The following is a 25,116-nucleotide window of genomic DNA, read 5'->3' on the forward strand; positions in this document are numbered from 1 at the left end:
TGTTTTTTTTTTAAACAAAAAAAAAAAAAAAATAAATAAATAAAAAAAATAACTTGTTCAGAACTGTTAAAGGTGTTGCAGAACCCTCCTAATTACTAAATCTGAGGGCTCAGTGCACAATAAAAAAAAACAAAAAAAAAACCTTTATTTTTTTAGCTTAAAAAAATATATTTTTTTTAAAGTCTGTATTACCCCCCCCCCCCCTTCCCCTCCTGCTGACGACCCCCTAATCTTCCATTTTAAATGTTGGATTGTGGTATACTTGCCGTATAAGACGACCCCCTTCCGACCAGTCTGTCAGCCTGCTGTATGTTCAGTAGCGCTAAGCCAATCACAGCGAGCGATGTATTCTATTAAAGAATACAAAGCCTGCTCGGATTGGCAGGGGCTGTAACATCATCAGCCTGCGCCTCTGACTCTCAAAGCCAATCAGAGCAGGCTACCGTATGTAGCCGCTCGGATTGGCAGAGGTGGTTACTCCAATCCGAGCAGGCTTTGTATTCTCTAATAGAATGCATCTCTTGCCAGGATTGGCTCAGCGGTGTATACGGTATTACCGCACATTCAGTAAGCATCCAGAGGGATGCTATGCAGCGGGCGGCTTGCATACCCGGCGTATAAGACGACCCCCACTTTTTGCCTGTTTGCTTTTAGTGTAAAAAGTCGTCTTATACGCCGGAAAATACGGGGGGGGGGGTGTGTGTGTGTGTGTGTGTGTGTGTGTGTGTGTGTGTGTGTGTGTGTGTATATATATATATATATATATATATATATATATATATATATTAATATAATTTCAGATTATACCCCCCCTCCTCCCTTTTTTTTTTTTTTTTTTTTTTTTTTTATATATCTGAACATCTCCTGGCACTCACGTGACTCCTCGGTTCTCTTCTCCCCGGCTGACAGCTACAGCGGGAGGGGCCGAGCACTCCCTCCCGCTGCTTTAGATGATCTCGCACTGCAGATATACTGCTAAGAGGCAACCGGAGTGCCCAGGCACAATCTCATACCAAGAAATGAGCACCCGAAATTAAAGACAGACGAAATATGCATTTTCAGGTTACTGTTAAAGTGATACTAAACCCACAACAGTAAAATTGGTCTGTATATGCAGTAAAGCATGCTTGTTAATACTCACTGTGGAACCTAAGGGGTTATTCATATGCATTGTGTAAAAAGGCTGTTTGATCCTGTCTTCTAATCTGCCCTTTCTACTGTCCCCATGTTATTTCTTGATAGTACAGAGGCTAGGGTGCACTATGTACATGCACAGTTTTGTGTGTATTGCTAGAGCGTCTTTATTTTTATTTATTTTTTTTTTTTTCTGGGAGGGTGCATGTGATCAGCACAGAGCCAATCAGTACTGTCCAGACAGAGGGTAGGGGGGACCTGCAACCTCCATAGGAACGTCAGGAGAATGAAAACTCCTCCAAGCCTTAACCAGACACTGCTAGAAGTCACAAGACTGCTATATACTGTTGATGGGAAAAGGTATTTAGTAGTTTATATTTACTAACATAAATGCATTTCCATGTTCTGTGAGAGACCAGATATAGTGAATGCAGGCTCCTGGGTTTAGTAACCCTTTAAAGGAGAAGTATAGTCAAAGCTTGGTTTGGTTGTATTTCTATGGATCACAGGAGTGCAGTTTTTGTTTTGCACTCTTGTGCCCCATTTTCAGCAGAGAGCAGGCTGAAGTCAGTCCAGGGCACACGTCATCAAAATTGAGGTCGGTATCCGCCAGAACCTGGGACCATCACCTGGCTCATCCTCTGAGAGCCGGCCGCTCGGCCCCCTCCACATCTCGGCGCTCCAGTGACCGAGGGAGCGAGCTGTGACTGACACTCGGCAGCTCTCTGCTTGGGGAGCTGTCGGAACCGAATGATCAGTGGTGTTTGATCGCTCAGTTCTCAGTGTAGAGGAACCAGGGGACAGATGCAGCATCGGAGTAATGCTGTATCCACCTTGGTAAGTGTAAATCTGGGACAAACTTAATTCCCATACTTTTAACCACTTCAGTACCGGGCTATAGTCATATGATGTCTGTAGATTGGATCTCCCATCCTGGGCGGGTGTCATATGACGTCCTCAGTATCTCGCTGCTCCTTCGGGCCCCCGGGGGCCCTCAGAGCGGCAATCGCGGATGAGGTGTGTCGCTCGGACACAGCCCATCCCTGATCAGGGTAAAGAGCCAATAACGAATAACTCTTTACCATGTGGCTGGCAGTGTCCGATCACAGCCGCTCACATGTATTGCTCACGTGCACGGTGCTCATGCACGCCCCTAGGGCTCGCACAGATCGGCGATGCGGCTTGTCACCCTGACACAGCCCAACCCCGATCGCTGTAAAGAGCCAATGAAATTGGCTCTTTACCACGTGACCGGCTGTGTCCAATCACAGCCAGTCACAGAATGTAAACAAACGACGGTAACGAGATGTTACCGGGTTTTCCTCCTCACACCAATCGTGTGTGAGAAGGAGATTGAGATAACATTTCGTTACCGCTTACAGTAAACACCAAAACACACTGCTGCGCCCCCCCCCACCCCCCCCCCCCAATAAAGAGTACCTGTCACATCCCATCTGAGTACTGGTCACAGTCCATCTGAGTACCCCAATACCTATCTGTAGCCCATCAGAGTGCCTGAGTACCTGTCACCAGGCCATGCCTCATAGAATATACGTTGGGGTGTTTGCTTTCCAAAATGGGGTCATTTTGTGGCTAATTCCATTGTCCTGGTGCTCCAGGGCCTTCAAACGTGTAATATTTCGTTAGGAAATTAGAGGTGTAATTTATGCTCCTAGAACACCTGACCGTGCTCCTTGCATGTTGGGCCTCTGTATGTGGCTAGGTTGTGTAAAAGTCACATGCGTGGTATCGTCATACTCTGAAGGAGTAGCAGAATGTGTTTTTTTGGGGTGTCATTTTTGCTATATACATGCTTTTGAGTTAGAAATATCTTATAAACCAAAAAGTTTTAATTTTCTTTCTACATTTTCTGAAGACTTGTGGAAAAAAAATTAACCATTCAAAAGACTCATTATGCCTCATAGAATATACGTTGGGGTGTTTGCTTTCCAAAATGGGGTCATTTTGTGGGTAATTCCATTGTCCTGGTGCTCCAGGACCTTCACAAATGTAATAGGCGGTTAGGAAATTTTAGAGGTGTAATTTTATGCTCCTAGAACACCTGATGGTGCTCCCTGTGTGACCAGGCTGTGTAAGTGTCACATGTTGTATCGCCATACTCGGGAGGAGTAGCAGAATGTATTTTGGGGTGTAAATGGATGTATATGCTGTGTGTGAGAAATAACTTATGTCAATTTTGTGAAAAATAAAATTCTTAATTTTCCCAAGAATTGAGGGAAAAATTACAACTTAAAAAAACTCACCATGCCTCTTGCTAAATACCTTGGACCATCTACTTTTGAAAGGTTTCATTTGGGGGATTTTTTTTTAACAAAAATGACTTATTTGCAAAATTTTATCATAGAAACTAAAGTGTGTGTTTTTTTTTTTTTTTCCCACTTGTCGCAAAAAATAAAAAAACCCAGTGGTGATTAAATGCCACTAAAAGAGCTCTATTTGTATGAAAAAAAGATACATTTGTTTTGGGTACAGTGTTGCATGACTGTATAATTGGCATTCAAAGTGTGAGAGCACCAAAAGCTACAAATTGGTCTGGGAGGGAAGGGTGTATAAATGTCCTGTATTGAAGTGGTTAAGCACAACCTTTTCTAGATGTTCCCTCTAATACAGCGAATCTACTTTGAGTTCAGGTCCCCCCCCCCCTCCCTTTTTTTTTTTTTTTTTTTTTTTTTTTTATATCATTGTGCATATTGCAGTTTAGCTAAAATCACAATTTAATAAACCATATTGTCTCCCTCTTATATATTTTGTAATATGTTGTTCTTAAAACAGTCAGTGTATGGGCCCTTTGCCCACTGTAGCCTGTGTGCCACACCTGGTACAAGATGGAAATCTGTTTCTTGCTTCCCTCTATTGACATCGGGCATCTGTGCGCGGTCAAAACATGAGAGCGACAGCATGGTACAGATGGGAGGCGGTGACACGTTGATTGCATGTTTGATTTTGGTCTGAGCTATGGAAATGAAACTGGCTGAGACGAATAGTTTGAAAGTCATCTTTATGTTGGGGGGGGGGGGGGGGTACATGTGAAAACATTGGTGCTGCCCACATAGAATGAGAAGGGGCTGCTGGGGGTTTGAACCTGTCCCTTTGCGTGACTAAAGCAACGCTGCAGGTCTGTAGTGCCCACAGATAAACATTAAAGGAAACCTTTCCAGAGAGAAACATGCAACCTTACCATTGCTGATGTCTTTCTACAATTGCTAGTTGCCTGGCTGACCTGCCTTAAAAATGTTTAACTCCGAATTGCAAATGCTTGTGTTGTAAACAACAAATTGAAGCCAGAAATGACAATCCTCATCGCTCCCTGCTTCATTCATCATAGTAGAAAGTATGGATCCCCATATTCCTCCCCCCATACTTAATAAGCCATACTGGATTCAGCGGTCCCAGGGTCTACAGTGGCTGTAGAGCTGCTCAGATCACTTTTATAGGACAGCCCATCACCGCCGGCTAATTTAGATCCTAGGATCTTGGCTGCAGCTGCAACATGATCCTGATATTGCCAATTCCTGATGAGGATATGTATGGCAGACGGGAAGTGGTTAATGTCATAGTTAGGCTGAATAAAGACACCAGTCCATCCAGTTCAACCTGAGCGAGTGTCTACAATTGTCCCTATCCCTGTACATTGCACACTCACATCGGTCCCTACCCTCAAGGAGCCCACAATCCCCATTCATATACTAGGGCCAATTTTTGGACAGAAGCCAATTAACCTACCTGCTTGTTTTTGGATTGTGGGAGGAAACCGGAGTACCCGGAGGAAACCCACGCAGGCACAGGGAGAACATGCAAATTCCAGGCAGGTAGTGTCGTGGTTGGGATTTGAACCAGCGACCCTTCTTACCGCTAGCTGAAAGTGCTACCCACTACACCACTGTGCCACCCAAATTTAAAAAATGGGTAGAAAATAGTCTGGGGCCATGCTACTTGGCCATGTTCTAATCTTGGCTGGTTCCTGCTCAACAGTCCATGGGTAAGTTGAATGTACCAGGTTGAGCCATCAACCTGGGTACAACCAGCCTGACAGATTTTACTTGTGACTATCGCCAGCTGCCACTAGCTGCTAGCGATAATCACTGTCTTCTGGTGGGCACAGCTTCTTCTGCTGGGAGAAGACAATATCTGGGCAGGTTGGATTCCCCACCCTCAGCACGGTCTGTGTTGATGAGGGAATTGTGTGAATTTCTTTTCTGCAACCTCTGGTTTGTATGGCCAGCATTACCAACCAGATTACAGGTAGAGGAATGGCATCTAATGAGCTGATCTCGCAAGGGTTTCAGAAGATTGGGGACAGTGGAATAAGGGGAGGATCAGAGAACAGGATCAAACAGTCTTTTTTTTTTTTTTAAACAATGCAGAGGATTGACCACTTAGGTTCCACAGCGAATATAGCAAGTATGCTTTACTGCATATACAGACTGGTTTTACTGTTGTGGGTTTAGTAACCTTTTCAGTTTAGCCTGGGTTTAGGTTGGAAGATTAGATACTCTTAAGTGTGCATGTACATTTAAACACTAGAGAAACTGATATGGTGTGTGTGTGTGTGTGTGTGTGTGTGTGTGTGTGTGTGTGTGTATTTGTGTGTTTTGAGGGCTCACAATGAATGGGCATATACAGGAGGCATTCTACTTCTTCATTTTAGCCTAGGCCTAAAAGAGGCTTCCATATTTGAAGGCAAAAGCTGCTTCCTGTCCTACACTCCAATTGGTGTGTATTGTATGTCAGTCCTGACGTGCTTCTGTGATGGTAGAGAAATGTTGAAGGTAAATCCGATCGAAGAACAATGTACTGCTCAAGTGTATGTGCTTCACTCAAATCCCAGGCAGGTGCTAGCCCCGGCTCACCTGTGTGTGTGTGTGTGTGTGTGTGTGTGTGTGTGTGTATTTATAGATCTAATCTGGAAATATAGAAAGTGGCCGCACACTGCCGACCTGATTTGAATAAATGTTCTTTATTTCTACAAGATCTAACAAACGGCACACAAGCTATTAAATCATAACCATTGTTTTATTATGATTAAGCAACCTGTCAAGTCCCTGTGCTGTTTTTCCCATTTTTAGAGAAAGACTGGACCTTTTATTCAAATCAAGTCAGCAGTGTGCGACCACTTTCTATTTTTCCTGAAGGCGCCTAGGCACTGTCGCTGTTCTGATTGCATTGTCAATCTAAGCTATGCTATTCAAAGTGGTTGTAAAGGGGTGTTTTTTTTTTTTTTTTATTTTTTTTTTTTTTTTTCTTCCCCTTGATGTATTCTAGGCCACCTATCGATCCAGCGATCTGCACGAGAGACGCGACTGTCCCGGGACTGCTGTCAAAGCTAGTGAGCCAATGAGGAGAGAGTAGGGGCAGGGCAAAGCCGCAGCCCTGTGTCTTGGATGCATAGTCTGGCTTGGGAGCGTGCACGCTCCAGTGCCCCATTGCAAGCGACTTGCTAGTTGGGGGGGCACTGGTCAAAGAAAAGGAGCCAGGAGCGCCTGCATGGGATTTAAAGAGGGGGTTCAGGGCTGCTCTGTGCAAAACCACGGCACAGAACAGCTAAGTATAACATGTTTGTTTAAAAAGAAGAAAAAATAAAAAAAAGTTGAACCTTTTAAAAGTGATACTAAAGTCCTTGTTTTTAAACAAAAGATAAATAAAAATAAAATAACATGTTCTACTTACCAGCACAGTGTAATAGTTTTGCATAGAGCAACCCCGATCCTCTTCTTGGGTCTCTCACTGGCGCTCCTGGACCCTCTTTTGCCAAGTGCCCCCACAGCAACCAGCTTGCTATGGGGGCACCTGAGCTGCTTTGTTGGTTCAGACATGGAGACATGGCTCATCCCCCCTCTCTTTCCCCTCATTGTCTCACTGACTTTGATCCAATCGAGAGGGAGAGTCCCCAGACTTCATGATTCCTATGCAACATCTCTGGATAGAGAGGGAGGGGGTCTGCTGCACACAGGTTTTTTTTATTTTTTTTATCTCAATGCATTAAAGTATATATAAATAATACATTTATATGTATGTATGTATGTGTATATATTTATATTTATATTATATTCTATCTATCCCTCCTCCTGCCTTTAGGAGCCCATGCTAGTGGTGGTGATTTTGATCTTGCCAGAAATGTAGTTTCCTTGTCCCATCTTGTGTATTGAACTGAAAGTGGGAGTCCGCCGTTTTATTTTTTTTTTTTTTTTTTTTTAAAGCCAGCAGCTACAAATACTGCAGCTGCTGACTTTTAAAATAATGACACTTACCTGCCCAGCGCGCCCGTGATGTCGGCACCCGAAACCGATCTCTCGATCGTCTCTCGGGTGCTGCTGCCGCCATCTTGGGTATGGGAATCAGGAAGTGGAGCCTTTCGGCTTCATTTCCCGGTTCTCTACTGCGCATGCGCGAGTCGCCCTGTGCAATAAGGATGGTCCCCGCTGTCTCTGGGATCCGTGTGTTTCCCAGCAGGCAGGGGGGGACCTTCGGAAAGGGGCGTACCTTCTGCAGAATCTACGCCGGAAGTGGGTGCAGATACCTGTACTGTACAGGTACCTGCACCCCCCTCAAAGGGGCCAATTGAGGCGCCGGAGGGGGGGGAGGGTTCCAATGAGCGGAAGGTCCACTTTAGGGTGGACCTCCGCTTTAAGGCACTAAAAACCTGTTCTGCAAACATTCATAGATACTGATAGTAAGGTTATTTATCCTAGGACAGGAAGCATGGTAATCGCCATGTGACAAAGGAAAATAAGCCTGGGGAAATTTTTTTTTTTTTTTAAAGCAGCCACCATAACCATAGACTAGTTAGCAGCAAAATAATACTATATATATATAAATTTTTTTTTTTTTTTTTGGGCTTTAGATACCCTTAAAGTGCAAATCTGCTTTTGGGAAAGGGACTCCTTTAGTAAATCGTCCTATGTTTGAGCAGTTCAGCAAATTGTCGCGGTGTAAACATGCTCAGATATTGTAGTCCTGTTTTTCTCTATCTTTTGTCAACTGCTTTCACCTGACCTTTCTGCCCAGCTCATATTTCTTCCTTTTAGAAGACCGCTATTGTGCAGGCTAAGTAGGTTGAAATGGAATAGCGCTAGCGAGGCAGAACCTGGATAACACCTTATTATACAGTAATTATTTTGTATGTAGATGGGATTGTGGGAAAGATTAGCTTTGCGGGAGCTGTGTGCTGGCAGTCTGCATGTCACAGAATCTGCATGTGCAGAATGCAACGTTGATGGATTTGCTTATTTCAGGCAGGACTTTCTGCTGGTTCATGTCTTGTAGTGTAAACCCGGGACCCTGCATTTACTATATCTGGTCTTCCATAGTACACAATATTTTTTTTTTTTTTTTTTTTTTTTTACTCTAAACTGCTAAATACACTTTCTCATTGGCAGTATATAGCAGTCTTGTGACTCCTGGATAAAGTTTGTAGGTGGCGTTTTTTCTTTCTACTGTGATTGTCCTATGAGGCTGCATGACTCGTGACCCTCTGTCTGGACAGTGCTGATTGGCTCTGTGCTGATCACACACACCCTACTAAGAAGAAAGAAAAAAAAAAAAAACACAAACTCCAAACTGAGCGTGTCCAGACCCCAAAGATTCTAGTCTCAGGAGGTGGATTGGAGATAGTAAAAGGGGAGGATCACAGGACAGTATCAAACGGCCTTTATCCACAATGCGGAGGATTAACCCCTTAGGTTCCACAGCCAGTATAACAAGCATGCTTTACTGCATATACACACTGATTTTACTGGGGTTAGTAACAATTTTTATATATTGAAATACATGTGTGCTGCTTGCAGCAATTAGACCAGAGCCTAGTACATACAATCAGAAAAATTGTATGAAAAAATACTGCTTGCAAAGCATTCTTACTATAAACTTATTAGTACACAGCTTTCGAGAGCCAATAAGTACAGATCATGCAAAGTTGTCGGATGGGACAAGCGCACGTTTTTCTCATACTATTTTTGTTTAATATTTAATATAATTAAGTCTTTATTCGAAAATGTTTTTTTCTTTTTTTTTTCCTTTTAATTTATTTTGGATTCATACTTGCCTATGTGGATGCAGCTTTAGACCGATACTGCATCTGACCCCCACCTTCTCTGCACTGAGAACCGAGCCACCGAACGCCGCCGATGGCTCGGTTCTCTCGGCTCCCTGAGAGGAAAGCTGCTGACAGTCGGCGCCTCTCCTCTCTGCTTCTCCACGCTCATTGGAGCACTGAGGTGTGGAGAGGCGGGGAGTTGGCCGCCTCAGCGGCTCACTGAGACTGCCATCAATCAAGGAAGCTAGCGGATCCAGGCTTCGGCAGTCGGGATGATGCGCTGCCTCGATTGATGGCAGTGATGTCAGTGGAAAGAGGACTTCAGACCGCTCTCTGCTGAAAATGAATCCCAGGAGTGCAAATTGCACTCCTGTGACCCATAGGAGAAGCCCAGCCTAAAAAGCTCAGGCTGGGCTTATCCTTTTTTAAAGTGGAGCTCCAGTCCCCATAATCGTGTGTGTATGTATATGTATATATATATAAAAATTTTTTTTAAAGGCTTCCCTTTTTTTTTTGATGGTTCTTGTACATCTGGATACTGTCCTCCATGCTTTTAATTTTACATTGGTAATATTGTACCTGATCTCTGAAGCAGGCAGGGGCCATGAAGGATGTGGGCATCTGAAGCCTGTTCCTGTGTATTTCTGGGATTAGATGCAGCTGGCTACCCAGCACGCACCTCTCGATCTCACACCTGTGCAGTAATGCGGTGGTATTCTCAACACCGCATCTATACTTCCTCCCAGCAGGTCCTTGAAATGCTGCGAGATTTCACTATTGGGCATCTCAAGGGCTCTTGGGATAGATGACACTGATATCCCAGGAGTCCTTGGGAATCGCCTAATGACGAAATCGCTTAGGTGGCCGGGATCAGAAGTGCCGCCTGTTTACAAGCATAAAAGGTATTTAAGAAAAAACGTTACCATTTGTATAACTACTGTGGGTGGGCTTTCTGATGTAAACAACATCTAAAAATAGGTGAAACTCCGCTTTAAGATATACACAAGTCTAATTTTACCATTTCATGCTACCACTGAAAAACCAAAGCCTTCAGACACAAGGGAAATGAGGTTGTCCTTTCCATCTATTGCAAGACCGGCGCTCACGTGACCTATCACTAGGTAGCATTTTCACAGGCGAACATAATATTACATGTAGGGCCTGGGCTTCTGCCGAAATCGAGAGGTTTCCCCATCTTTCTACAAAAAGCCCCACCATTTTGTCATACAGCTGTCAAATGCGATATGTACCTGTCTTAAGTTCAATCTATAGGCTTTGGTTCCAGTGAGTTCCACAGGGACATGGCACGTAATTGTAAGCCAAACAGGTGGTTGAGAAATGTTTGTTTGCATTGTTATAGGCTAGGTCAGGCTCACTTCCCTACGAAGAACATTGGGCCTGGTGCACTCCATTCACTCCACTGCCCAGGAGAATGCAAATAAAAATGCATCTGCTTTCTGGGATTGAGGGCCACACACACTATGCTTTGCATCAACATGTCACCTGCATGAAGGTAATCACAATTTTAGAATGGGCTGGAAGTGTACTTTAAAACGGTAGTAGAGTCCACTTTGTGATTATTTTTATTTATTTATTTTTTACCTAAAGGTAAGCCTATAATAAGGCTTACCTGTAGTTAAAATGAATATCTCTTAAACATGCACCTTTTTAGGAGATATTTACCCAGGATGCAGCCAATGACGTCACTGGTGTAATGTCCTCTGAAGGTCTGGCATACTGTGCCGGACCTGAGCACTGTCGCAATCGAGGGCTCCTGCATGCATGCATGCATGCGCAAGAGTTGCGTCATTGCAGCTCCTACCACTCACTCAGCCGGAGTCCGCAAGCCCAGAAGAAAGACCGGGAGATGGAGCACCTCTCTGGTTTACTACTGCTTTAATAGACAGAGGAATCAGGCCTGTATTATTATTATTATTACCCAATTCTGGGAAGAATGTATGTTTGTTTTTCCCCATGCAGTGGGAGTAAATTCCCTTGTATAATATTTTACCTTTAGGTAATCCTAAATTGAGGCTTACCATTGGGGTACAATAAATATCTTCTAAACATGCACCATTTAGGGGATTTTTATGCCGTTCCTTCACAGCCATATGCCATAAACACTGACTCCTGCACACATGAGCAGGATTGACGGCCTCACCAGCTCGGCCATTCGTATCGCTGAAGCTTGCGAGCCTGGAAGGAAGACTGGGTGAAGATGGAAGCCTCTTCGGTGGTGACGGTGTGCTGCTGGAGGGCTTTGTTTTCAGGCAAGTCTGTAATAATAATAATAATAATGTGCTAGTATGTAATGCATGCTAGCACAATATATAACCTAAACTGCCCGGTGCCTAAAAAAATAAAAGCAGTTTACTACTGCTTATGCCTAGACATAAGCAGTAGTAAACTTTTTTTTTTTTTTTGTTTTTTTTTTTTTCTTCCAACACCGTCTATACTCGCTGAGCCTCCTGAAAACGGCACTCCCCCCACATTCAGCGGTGGACTGTTCCTGAGGTCATCATGACCAGAGCCGGGCTTTGGGCATGATTACAGGAATAGTCCACCACACATGCCGGCTGGACCATGGGACAGGGGGCTGGGAAAAGGTGGGCAGCAGCCGCAGGGGCTGGTCTTGCTCTGGGAGGATCAGTAGATTAGGCTCTCCGAACCCCAAGGTAAAAAAAGCGAGCAGTCAACCCATGCAGTTTGGGCACAGCCCCCACTGTATGGGAGAAAAAAAAATTTGCTTGGAGTTCAACTTTTAAATATAGAACACCCCACAACACATGGATGGTTCCCATGTTTACTGTGTATAAACGCAGTGCGAGAAATGAAATGAGCCGTTTGGTGTCTGGAGCTAAATTCTTGCATTTTCAAGGCCAGTTTATCTCATTCAGAGCAAAGTGACAGGTTGACTTTAATTTGTAGAGTCCGATCTCTAGTCTTTCTAAAACTCAAGATAAATTGATTTAATTTCTGATTATAAGGAAGCTTGTGTTTTTCAGCGGCTCAACAAATTTCTAAACTTGCCCAGCGTCGGTGTTGATTAGGCTCTTGTTTAAGCACAGCAATGTGTTTGTTTGTTTTTTTTTTTTTTTTGCTTTTTTGCCCTGATAGCATTAGCTTTACATGACATTGCTCCTTAAATCGAGTTCTTTGATAATTTGTCTACATGGGAATGTTCTGTCTAAAAATTCTGCATCATCCACTCTTCTAACAGCTAGGGGCTGCCCTGTGAGATGTCTTTCTCCAAACATAAGCTGATTGATACGCGTGTTCTCTAATTCAGTGGTCATCAACTCCTTGTCCTCAGGGCCCACTAACAGGCCAGGGTCGCAAGATGACTGAAATATATCACAGGTGATATTTTTCTGGCCTAAATCTCCCCAAGGTAATAAAACTTGGCCTGTTAGTGGGCCCTGAGTACAGGGTTGATGACCACTGCTCTAATTGTTAAAAAATGTTTATTGGAGAATAACAATAGGATGATTTGGCACATGCACTGCCTTTGATTGCTATGCCGTGTGTGTGTGTGTGTGTGTGTGTGTGTGTGTGTGTGTGTGTGTGTGTGGGGGGGGGGGGGGGGGGGTTCTGCAGCTCCCATGTCCACTGGCAGCTCTGCACATTGGAATTGCTGACAGTTGGCACCCCACTGACTCCCCCAGCGGTTTGAAATCCGATTAGTCTACCAGGCAGAGGATTTTCCTCTCTTGCCTGTTCTGTAGATTTGCAGACGGCATTAACATCACAGAGGGTTAGGGACCTGGGAGCACTGCAAAAGGATTACTGAAAGCAGTCAGTCATTTACATCCAATGAATCCTGAACAGAGAGAATCCTTTTTAGCTTTTTTTCAGCTTTGCTCTTAAAGGCCAACTCCACCCAAAGCCAATATTTCATTTTCAACCAACGACTGTCAAGCTGAATCACACCTTTGAAGCCGTGTAAAAAAAAGTCACTTTTTGGAGGTGTATAATTGACATTCTTATTGTAATTGGTATATCATGATGAAGGGAAAAAAAGCATTGCAAGCAATCTAAAAACAGCCATCAGTGACCTCTGTAGAATCGGGCACTGTGGATAAGAGTCTTAAGTTTACTAGAGATGCTAATATCACAGCTCCTCTCCCCTTCTTTTCTGTGGCAGCCTGCCAGCCCTCTAATGTAAATGCCAAGTTTTGCAACCCCACTGAAGCCTCAATCTTTTGTGGTCTTTGAGGATGGTTTATTCCCAGCGTTTGGATCTAGAGCAATCAGTAATGGCTTGCGATTAAGCTTTTATGTTTTTTAAAGCTGAGCTTCTTCCTTTCTTTTTTCTCTCTCACTGCCCGTAAGGGGCTTGGGCGGTGGGGGGGCCCAGTTGGTGGTGGTGCTTAGGCATATAGCCTAGTAAATGGCACTCCCTCCCTCCCCTACCTCTTCTGTCTCGTGGCCCACCTTGCGGGATGTGTGGCCAGGCTCCCTGTCCTGTCAGGGAGTGAGGAGGATTCCTCAACTGCAGTGGTGCACAAAAAGGTGCTGTTATTACATCTGTATGGGAACCTTTCAAGATGAAGGATGCAGTGGTGGGGGACTGGTTCCCCTATGGCACCTATAAACCGTCTTGCGTGGCGAAAACGATCCCTTCTCCTCCTCATTTACCAGATTTGTCCATGAGGACTGGGAGTGTCCAAAGTACCTTTTTGTGCTTCCAAATACGCTTGTTGTGAGGTACCCATTTGAGGAGTTCCTCCTTTAGAAGTGGACTGTTCCACCAGTAGTGGACCCCCCTGTCTCTAGGCTGCTCAAGGCAACCATGATTACAATAGAGGAATCTCTAGCGTCTAAAGATCCAGCTGACATATCTAGAGGGAGAGCAGAATCCCCCTGCTTTTGCTGCATTGGCGGCCCTGTTGGTCTAGGCGCTGCAGTTTATCTGCTATGCCTCTTGCCTGCAGTTCCCCTGGTTGCTGAGCTCTGTTTCCACAGTAGTGCTTAGAGGAAGTAAAGCCTAACTAAAAAAAATAAAAAAAATAGACCCTGCAAGGCAAAGGCATAATGAGCTAGTATGCATAGCATACTAGCTCATTATGAATAACTTGCCTGAGATGGAAGCCCCGAAGCGACCCTCATTGTCCTCCGATGCGGCCATGATACCCAGAATGCTTTCCGGGTATCGCTGCTCGGGCGCTGTGACTGGCAGAAGCCGCGATGACGTCAACCACCACGCATGTGCACGGGAGCCGCCACTAACGGCTTGATTTCCATTAGCAGTGGCATGCTCAGTGTGCCTGCGCGCCGCTGTCTATGGCGCATGCGCCGTAGACAGCGTGCCTATCTTTTGCAAATAGCTCCTAAAGCGTTTCGAAGATATTTCTTGGACCTACAGGTAAGCCTTAATCTAGGCTTACCTGTAGGTCAAAGTGGTCTGTAAGGGTTTACAACCACTTTTAAACATTGTATTGTGGAGGGCTACCCTGCATGACATCCATTAAGTGTCTTGATTTTGTCCGGTTACAAGATGGTTTTTCCGGCCTTGTTCCTCCAAAGTTTTTTTGCTTCCAATGTGTGAATGTCGCTGGACCGTTTGCTGTTCTCCTCCTTGTGGGGCTGTGCAAGCCCTGTTGCTTCAGAGTGTGATTGTCCTGGTTACCATGTCAGGAACGCTTTCATGGGTTTTATTCAAACCCGTTCACAGTCCAAAAGATGGAGGGCATGGTACGTCCAGTTCTGGACCTTAAGGCCCTGACCTGCCTTGTGTGGGTACAGAATTTCAGGATGGAGTCCGTCAGCATGGCAGTGGCACCCCTTCATCATGGGGACTTTCTGGCTTCTGTCGACATCACAAATGCTTACTTACACATTCCCAACTGCCACTGATGTTACCAGTGACACTAGTACAGTGATCAGTGCTAAAAAATATGCACTGTCACTACTAATGATGCTGGCTAGGATCAGGGTAACATCTAGGGTGATAAAGGGGTGAAATGTGTGTCTAAGTTTAAATTGTGCTGCTATTATTAATAGATCTTGAAATTTCTCATCCCTGCAGCTTGTTCTCTCTGTACAGAGCTCTGTTTTGATTGTCAACACAAGGGTCTGGGCTGTGATTGTACATAACCGATCAGCAGGTCCCGGCCCATGGGTCATTGGCTGGCACTTTGAGCGGCTCCCACTGTGTACAATCACAGCGGGTACCAGCTTGGATGCGTGCCCTACATCTGGAAGTAGGCAGTGGCGTATGGGTATGTCGCTTTGCCTACGTGGCTGCCCTTCTGCAGTACATGGTGGGCGGGAAGTGGTTAAAATGTCTGATACGCAGGGTGAATTTGGTTTTTAAATCAAGTCTATTTAAATTTCTAGTAAAAAAGGCTTGATTTTTTTAAATGAACTCAATTTAAATCATCATTTTTAAAGACAAATTGTGATCTGTCCCACAGCGGCTCCTCCTGCTGGTGCTCTTTAAATGTAAGGACTTATTCTTGCTGGTGGTTAGAATCCTTAATATTTGCAAATAAAATGAAGGTTTCCTATTTAGAGTAATAAGCTGTCAGGTTAGTAAAACGGCGATATCGGAACTGATTTTCGGGTAATAGGTTAATCGCATAAAGTTGGAGAACTACTTATTTTATTAAAATCATAATATTATGTTGCATATCCTTGTATTTGCTTAAACATCAATGTTTAGTAATTTGAAGTGCAGAAACAAAATATCTTTGAAAAAGAACAAAAGATCAGCTAGGTCCATATAATGGAAACATCAAACAAGGTCCATTCATTTCTCCTCCTTCTTCTTCTCCTTCTCCTTCTCCTTCTCCTTCTCCTTCTCCTTCTCCTTCTCCTTCTCCTTCTCCTTCTCCTTCTCCTTCTCCTTCTCCTTCTCCTTCTCCTTCTCCTTCTCCTTCTCCTTCTCCTTCTCCTTCTCCTTCTCCTTCTCCTTCTCCTTCTCCTTCTCCTTCATTTGAGCCACCAGGCCTTGCATTTTGCACGCATACCTGCTTTACTCATAGGTAGAAGAACGTCATTAACCACTTGCCTACTGGGCCCTTAAACACCCCTCCTGCCCAGACCAATTTTCAGCTTTCGGTGCTCTCACACTTTGAATAACAATTTGTCATGCAACACTGTACCCAAATTAATTTTTTGTCTTTTTTTTTGCCCCCCACAAATAGAGCTTTCTTTTGGTGGTATTTGATCACCTCTGGATTTTTTTTATTTTTTGCGCTATAAATGAAAAAATAACAAATTGTGGGGAAAAAAACACATTTTTCTTTGTTTCTGTGATAAAATTTTGCAAATAAATTTTGGCCACAATTTTATACTGCTACATATCTTTGGTAAAAATAACCCAAATTAGTGGATATTATTTGGTCTTTGTGAAAGTTAGAGAGTCTACCAGCTGTGGTGCGAATCACACAAAATTGATCACATCTGATGTACTGGTGGCCTATCTCATTTCTTGCGACCCGAACAAGTCAGGAAAGTACAAATACCCCCAAAATGACCCATTTTTTTAAAAGGAGACATTCCAAGGTATTTAGTAAGAGGAATGATGAGCTTTTTTATGTCATTTTTTTCCCACAATTCTTTGCAAAATGAAGATTTTTTTATTTTATTGTAATTTTTTCCACAAAATTGTCATTGTAATAGGTTATTTCTCTCACGTGGCATGTGTATACCACAAATAATGCCCCAAAATAAATTCTGCTACTCCTCCTTAGTATTATGATGCCACATGGGTGGGACTTTTCCACAGCCTGGCCACTTAGAGAGGCCCAACATGCAGGGAGTGCCATCACGTGTTCTAGGAGCATAAATTGCACATCTAACTTGTTGACTACCTATTACATTTTTGAAGGTCTGGAGCACCAGGACAATGACACGTGACACTGACATGGCACTGACAGGTGGCACTGATACGTAGCACTGATGGTACTAATATGTGGCACTGATGACACGTGACACTGATATGGCACTGGGGGCAGGTGGCACGGACAGGGGGCAGATGGCAGTTGGGGACAGGTGGCAGTGGGGGCAGATGGGCACTGTATTTTCATTTTATTTTTTTACACTGACCGCTGCATTTCTGCAGCGGTTCATCTCTCCCTCCTCACACACTGTCTGTGTGAGGAGGGAGAGCGGCGCTGAGAGATGATCTCATATGTTTACATGTGAGATCATCTCTCATTGAGCACGCCGATCACACTGTAAACGGCCACTGTGATTGGCCATTTACAGCGATCTGTGTCCGAGGGACACAGCCAGCACAGAACTTCCCCGTGCTGGCGCGCAGAGGGCAAGTTAAAGGGAGGACGTCCAGGCACGCCCTCCTGGCAGATGGTGTCCGCGTTGCAGCCGTCTTTTGTCTATAGCGTGGGCGCGAAGTGGTTAAAGTATTCCCAAACTGAGTCTCTTATATGGCCTGCTGTCATTTTGCTCCTCAAGGGAGGAATAAAGCACTTCAAGCTATGTGCAGAAAGATCAAAAGGTTTATAAGCTGCTTAGGTTTTCCTTTCATTTTTACTGCATGCCCATACTCCTCATACTTAGAGCCTGGTACAGATGCATTTCTCTTCAAACAATCGTACAGTTTGTAGTGTACAAAGATTTGCAAAACAATGGGATAAAGGTACATTCCTGAACTTTGTTTCATCTCTCAATGTGTGAATGCATCAATGCAGTGCATATATCTCAGCTTGCAGAGCTTGAGTTCATTGAATGAGTTTACCAAAAATGTAAATATTTCAGAATATATAGCCTTGTGCTACATAACTAAGCTCCATTTCTCGCTGAATAAACAAAATTATGAAGGTATCTTAAATGGGAAACTATCTTTTTACTCCAGAAGCATTTTATTAAAATAAATTTGAAGAAAAAAATTGGATTTTAATTTATTTTTTATTTTTTAGTGTTATTGTTGTTAGTATTCTTCATCCCCTTTCTCCTAGACTAAAACGAGCAGTTAACCTGTGCAGTGCGGGTACAGCCTCACTGCACGGGAAACTTTTTTTTTTTTTTTTTGCCTGGAGTTTGGCTTTAAACCTAAAAGCATGCTCATCAGACCGTGGAGTCCAGTGTTGTCTTGCTGTAGAAGTAAGACCACCAGTCACCTTGTTTGTACATGACAGGTGCTCTTTGAGGTGCTCCAGGCTTTTGTTGTAAGCAGTTTGTTCACCTGTAAATGTTTCTACGCTCCCCCCTTCCCCTGGCTGGATCACCATAGCAATATTCACGTGTTGTAGCAATGACCTTGGCAGAGCTTTCAAAGCTTCAAAAACTGCTAACTAATGTGACTTGTATGTGCTCTGGATTATTCCTCCCCGCAGTGCTGGCTCTGGGCTTTATTCTTCACTTGTGGAAACGTTCACCTATATAAAACAAAGCTTACATGTGCACAATGCTTGGTGCGGCTTCGCTGTTGTCGGTTTTTGTTCTGACCTCTGTAAAAGCGGGCAGTGTCCCGTACTGGAGGAGAGCTGGACTTTGCAAACACATTGGCTTTGATTCATCAGGCTGTGTGCTGAATAGTGCTTATGGCACGCTTGAATGGCATGCAGTAATAGTGAGGCCACTGCATAATACCTTAAAGAGGAACTTCACCCTACTCAAGATAAGACTAAATTCCCTTTTTATCTATTAATTGCCTTAATAGGGCAATTAACAGCAAAATATTAAAGCCCAACTCCCAGGCAAAAAAAAAAACTGTTTGCACCGCGCAGGACAACTGCTTGTTTTTGTGTAGGATGGAGGTCTCCAAACTATCCAAACCAAGGGCCAGTTTACTGTTCAGATTTTAGAGGAGCCGTACTGTGGCCAGAATGAAAAGAAAATTTTTCTGACAGTGGGAGTAAATGGTGCCCCATCTTTGATATTAGGTGGGAGCAATAGTGCCCCGTTGTTGGCTGTCGGTGGGAGCAATAGTGCCCCGTTGTTGGCTGTCGGCGGGAGCAATAGTGCCCCGTTGTTGGCTGTCGGCGGGAGCAATAGTGCCCCGTTGGCTGTCGGCGGGAGCAATAGTGCCCCGTTGTTGGCTGTCGGCGGGAGCAATAGTGCCCCGTTGTTGGCTGTCGGCGGGAGCAATAGTGCCCCGTTGTTGGCTGTCGGCGGGAGCAATAGTGCCCCGTTGTTGGCTGTCGGCGGGAGCAATAGTGCCCCGTTGTTGGCTGTCGGCGGGAGCAATAGTGCCCCGTTGTTGGCTGTCGGCGGGAGCAAGAGTGCCCCGTTGTTGGCTGTCGGCGGGAGCAAGAGTGCCCCGTTGTTGGCTGTCGGCGGGAGCAAGAGTGCCCCGTTGTTGGCTGTCGGCGGGAGCAAGAGTGCCCCGTTGTTGGCTGTCGGCGGGAGCAAGAGTGCCCCGTTGTTGGCTGTCGGCGGGAGCAAGAGTGCCCCGTTGTTGGCTGTCGGGAGGCCGATTTTGTGTCTCATGGTACTGGCAATAATTAAACGGCTAAAGATCAAAAATGTGTGTGTGTGTGTGTGTGTGTGTGTGTGTGTGTGTGTGTGTGTTTGTTTTTTTTTTTTTTTTTTTTTTTTTTTTCTCGTTGTTTTAATATTCGTTACTCCTTACCACTTAATTTTAAAGGCCCAACTTGTCCCAAAACGAGGCAAGTAGTTGCAATGATTTGTACAGGTTTACTATCGCATACCAAAGTTACAAAACTGCATTTAGGCATTAAGATTTGTTTGTTTGTTTACATTCCATCATGAGGGGGTTAAGGGGGATATATAGATATGTTGAGATGTAATGCATTGGTAGTGGGTGGGGGTCTGATGTCACACTCCACAGACTAGAGAGAAGATCTCTCTGTAATCTGACCTGAGTGGAGGGACTGGATGGTTAATTTTTTTTATATATTTTTTTTTCTTCTAGTTCCAAAAACTGAAAATCTTTTATATTGTACTGTAGATGATCAGTCTGTAGCTTGCTGTTTGTTGGCAAAGGCATTGATGCAGACACATCATGTGCGGAGACAGCCTCGTGATGTATCTGTAGAGGAGCATGCTGGGAATTTAAGTTCAAGAGGAAGTGTGGGAGATCCTTCCAGGAGAGATGCTGCCTGGTCCAACACTCATTAGTTTGCTGGTAATAGAGAAGGGCCATCAGACCTCTATTGTTGAACACCCTGTTATAAAAGCATGAGCATTGGTATAGATTTGGCCCCAGTTTGTGACTTTAACAACCTTCACTCTTTCAGTGGAAGGAGCCCTTTGTGAGGTCAGATACCTTTTTTATGGTGGATGAGGAGACCTGATTCCAGTTGGTGTTCCAAATCATCCTGAAGGTACTCTGTAGGGTTGAGGTCCGGGCTCTGTGAAGGACACTTGAGTTCCTCCACCCCAACCTGGTCACACCATGTCTTGTGAAGCTGGATTTGTACACAGGGGGGGCCACAGGCATTCTGGAACAAAAATAGGTTCTGCCTAAACTGTTACCACAAGGTTGGAATACATTTCTTTGTATTCTGTAGTAATTAACTAAATGACTGAGCTCCGTCCTTTAGGGGGATTGTACACATACATTGGCTATATAGATGTGTTGGCCAGTTGTTCTCATTCTTGTGGCCTTCTAATGCAGGGGGTAGGTCACCTGGGGGGGCCCTCCAGCTGTTCTGGAACTACATTTCCCTTCAGGCATTGCAAAGCTGACAGTAACAAATACTCCCAGAGACATGATGGAAAATTCTGCAACAGCTCGAGGGCCCCAGGTTGCCCACCCCTGTTTTAATGTATTCATAAACTCTCTTGGCAGTATAGGACATCGGTGGTATGTAACATTGTCTGTGAATAGTCTGACTGATGTTGTTTTGTTTTTTGTTTTTCCCCTCCTCAGGCTGCAGATTTAAGCAAACCGATAGACAAACGGATCTACAAAGGGACGCAACCTACGTGTCATGACTTTAATCATCTCACAGCAACGGCAGAGAGCGTCTCACTGCTGGTCGGGTTCTCTGCCGGTCAGGTCCAGCTTATAGACCCCATTAAGAAGGAAACCAGTAAGCTATTTAATGAAGAGGTAAGTGTTCAATAAGCAGCTCTGATTTCTCAGTTTTGAGTGGAATGGGAGCAGTTAGTTTATTCTGGTTTTGTACTTTTTTGGCTTTTGGGGGGGGGGTCTCTCCTGCCATCCTTATTACTAGCAGTTATGCATGAAACCTTAAATTTATCTTGCCAATGATGAGCCTTTACAGTAGATCATCAGAAATTCAAAGTCCCACTTACTGTCCCATGCAGGTTCTTTTGTCACCAACCTGATTTTTCCTTTGTACATTTTCACGGATGTCCACAACCTCATGCACACATATCCCACACATCATGGAGGCAGGGTTTGTTTGTGGTGATGGCAGTGTTTTGGTTTTGCTCCAAACATTACTCTTTTACACACCTCCCAAAAAGCTCACAGTTTAAAAAATTTTCATGCATATGTTGACTTTTTATATCCTCTGTGTATATATGTGGTTGTAAAGGCACAAGGTTTTTAACTTTCATGCATTATACACCGGATACTTACCTGAGCCCCCTCTTGATCCAGCGATGTCCATGAGAGTCTTGCCTCTCTGGGGACTTGCACTCCCAATTTAGCTTTTGGCAGCAGTGGGAGCCATTGGCTGTCACGCACAGTCGGTGAGCCAATCGGGAGACAGGGAGCGGGGGCTGACCCGTGGCTTTGTTTGTGAATGAAAACAAAGCCGCAGCTCAGGAGTGTGCCCGCTTGGGTGCCCCCAGAGCAAGCAGCTGGGAGGAGCCAGGAGCACCAGTGTGGGACCCTAGAAGAGGAGGATCAGAGCTTCTCTGTACAAAACCAACTGCGTGACATGTTTTGTCTCTTTTGGTGGTTTTTAATAAAGTTAAAGCTGTTTTTTATTTTTTTTTCCTTCTCCATTACAACAGGAATTTTTTTTTTTTTCAGATTCCAATTACACAAAACCTTTTTGTATCTAATATTGCCTCCTGAAGAGTTTTGTCATGTGTATCCATTTAATGTCTAGCTTAACATGCCTCCTAAGGAGCTCTGTTCAACACGTACCCAGCTGTCTCCAGATTGGAACCCATCTGGAGAGAAATTTATAAATCTATATATCTCTATCTATCTCTATATCTCTCATCTATCTCGTCTGTTAACCACTTCAATACCAGGCATTTTCACCCTCTTCCTGCTGAATCCAGTTTTCAGCGCTGTAGTGTGTTTTGAATGACAATTGCGCAGTCAAGCAACACTGTACTCAAATGAATTTTTATCTCCCCCCCCCCCCCCACAAATAGAGATTTCTTTTGGTGGTATTTGATCACCTCTACATTTTTTTTTTTTTTTGCGCTATAAACAAAAGAACGACAAGTTCGGAAAAAAAACACAATTTTTTTCCTTTTTGCTATAATATCCCAATTTAAAAGAAATATTTTTTTCTCAGTTTAGGCTGATATGTATTCTTATTTTTTGGTAAAAAAAAAATCGCGCAAAAGTTCTATCGTCTACAAAATAAGGGATATATTTATGGCTTTTTTTTTTCTAGTAATGATGGCGGTCTGCAAGTTTATTTTTGTGTCTGTAACATTGCTGCGGACATATAACACTTTTGACACTATTTTGGGACCATTCACATGTATACAGCGATCAGTGCTATAAAAATGCACTGATTACTGCATGAATGTCATTGGCAGGGAAGGAGTTAACATTAGGGGGTGATCAAGGGGTTAAAGCGGAGGTCCACCCTAAAGTGGACCTCCGCTCATTGGAACCCTCCCCCCCTCCGGCGCCACAATTGGCACCTTTCAGGGGGGAGGGGGGTGCAGATACCTGTACAGTACAGGTATTCTGCACCCACTTCCGGGATAGCTCTCTGCGGAAAGGGGCGTATTCTACGCCCCTTTCCGCAAGTGCCCCGCTGCCTGCTGGGAAACACACAGATCCCAGAGGCAGCGGGGACCGTCCTTATTGCGCAGCGCGATTCGCGCATGCGCAGTAGGGAACCGGGAAATGAAGCCGAAAGGCTCCATTTCCTGATTCCCATACCCAAGATGGCGGCGGCAGCACCCGACAGACGATCTAGAGATCGGCTTCAGGTGCCGACATCGCGGGCGCGCTGAACAGGTAAGTGTCACTATTTTAAAAGTCAGCAGCTGCAGTATTTGTAGCTGCTGGCTTTTAAAAAAAAAAAAACGCGGACTCCCGCTTTAAGTGTTACCTATGGAGTGTTTCTGTGGGGGGATGGGACCGACTTGGGGAGGAGACTAATCGGTGTTCCTATATAGTAGGAACACACGATCTGTCTCCTCTCCCCTGACAGGATGTGGGTCTGTGTGTTTACACACACAGATCCATGGTCCTGCTCTGTAATGAGTGATTGCAAGTGCCCGGCGGACATCATGGCCACCAGGCACGTGCATCGGCTCCTCGGTGAGGCGATGCGGGTGCGCACGCCCCCTATACTGCCGAGAACAAGAGGATGACGCCCTCCCAGGAGATCCTATCTGCAGACATCATATGACGATGGGCAAGTAAGGAAATGGTTAAAATTATTTTGCTATATCAAATAATTGACGAAAAATTTTACTTTTGATCCTGCCAGATATCCAGTGAGCTCCTAAGACCTCATGCACACTGAGCGTTTTTTGCTTTTAGGGGTCTGGCGTGGTTGGGTTGTTTTTTTTTTTTTTTTTGTTTTTTTTTATGGCTCCAAACGCCTATTCATGTTAGCCTATGTTTCCATTCACACATAGAGGGTCCCTGGGTTACAAACAAGATAGGGGCTGTATGCTTGTTCTTAAGTAGGAACAGGTATTTAAGTGTAGCTTCAGCCAAAAAAATCTTATGCTTTTTGGTTAACATATGGATGGGTTATGACCCCTGTAACATTTGTTTTTGCTGTCTATGTCCCTGTTCAGATGATTTCACCTCACTTTCTGTCCCTATGAAAATTGGATTTAGAAAATTTGGGGTTATTAGGGAAACAAGGATTGGTGATAAAGCATCAGTGGAGACACCTTTTTCCCATATCAACTCTTACAGGAGAGAATTTCTCTTCCTAGAGGTAGATTTCCTTTCACTTCCTGTTGTCTCTATCCATTTGTAAGTCGGATGTTTGTAGGTAAGGATTAGCTCTGGCGTTTTCGCAGAGCCTGCCATGAAGTTGGCGCTGCTCTAATCACAGGCAGTGAGACATTGTCCTGATGCACGGCTGCAGAGATTGGGAAATGTCTCACTGTCTGATCAGCGCAGTGCCAACTTCCTGGTGGGTTCTGCACGTGTGCTGCGCGAACACGCCTGAGCTCATCCTTATTTGTAAGTAGGGGACTGCCTGTATGCGTTTTTAGAGGCAGAACAAAAAACGCCAGGAGCAGCAGTGTTTTTTTAGCAGGGGGAAAAACCCTTGACTTGTAAACTTCGGTTAACGCTAGGTACGTCAATCACTTGAGCTTTAACTAATTTCAGTGGCCAGAATACATTTTTTGGCGCTTTATTTTTGTTTTCTCTGCCAAAATGCCAGGTGGAAAGGTGATGAGGCCCCATGCACACAGGGTGATTGCCCAACCAACAGGAAACGTTACTGGCAGGATCACCTGATGAAAATAATTGGTAAACAGGCTTTAAAGTTAAAGCGGTGCTCCAGCCCCCCCCCCCCCCCGTAAAAAAATTAAATGGCAGCTAAACATACTGTAGCTACTGACTTTTAATATTAGGACACTTGCTTGTCCTGGAATCCAGCGATGTCGGCGCCCCAGCTGATGTTTCCATTAGCTCTTGGGTGCTGGCGCCGCCATTGCCTGTAAGGGAAACCGCCAGTGAAGCCTTGTGGCTTCACACGCGGTTTTCTGCTGTGCATGTGCGAAGCGTTCTGTGCTTTCTGAATGGCCCATCGGTGAGGGAAGGAGGAGGGGGAGCCCGAAATTCCGAGGCATCTCGCCATGGTGAGATCTCTCAGAAGTGGGGACGGATACCTGTTAAAAACAGGTGTATGTTT

At 44.5% G+C, this 25,116-nt stretch overlaps 1 protein-coding gene across 2 annotated transcripts in view; it reads left to right on the top strand.

Annotated features, from left to right (window-relative positions):
- The window catches only part of WDR20 (WD repeat domain 20), an 89,364-nt gene that overhangs the window by 32,417 nt on the left and 31,831 nt on the right, over window positions 1–25,116 (top strand). For both annotated transcript variants that reach the window (XM_077463694.1, XM_077463693.1), the window contains exon 2: window positions 20,991–21,173. In XM_077463694.1, the coding sequence (XP_077319820.1) occupies window positions 20,991–21,173 (183 nt within the window). The remainder of the gene's footprint in view (window positions 1–20,990; window positions 21,174–25,116) is intronic.

This window comes from Lithobates pipiens, unplaced genomic scaffold (assembly GCF_037356315.1).
Source record: "Lithobates pipiens isolate NorthernLeopardFrog02 unplaced genomic scaffold, aLitPip1_a1.2 Scaffold_30, whole genome shotgun sequence".
Classification (NCBI taxonomy): Eukaryota; Metazoa; Chordata; class Amphibia; order Anura; family Ranidae; genus Lithobates; species Lithobates pipiens.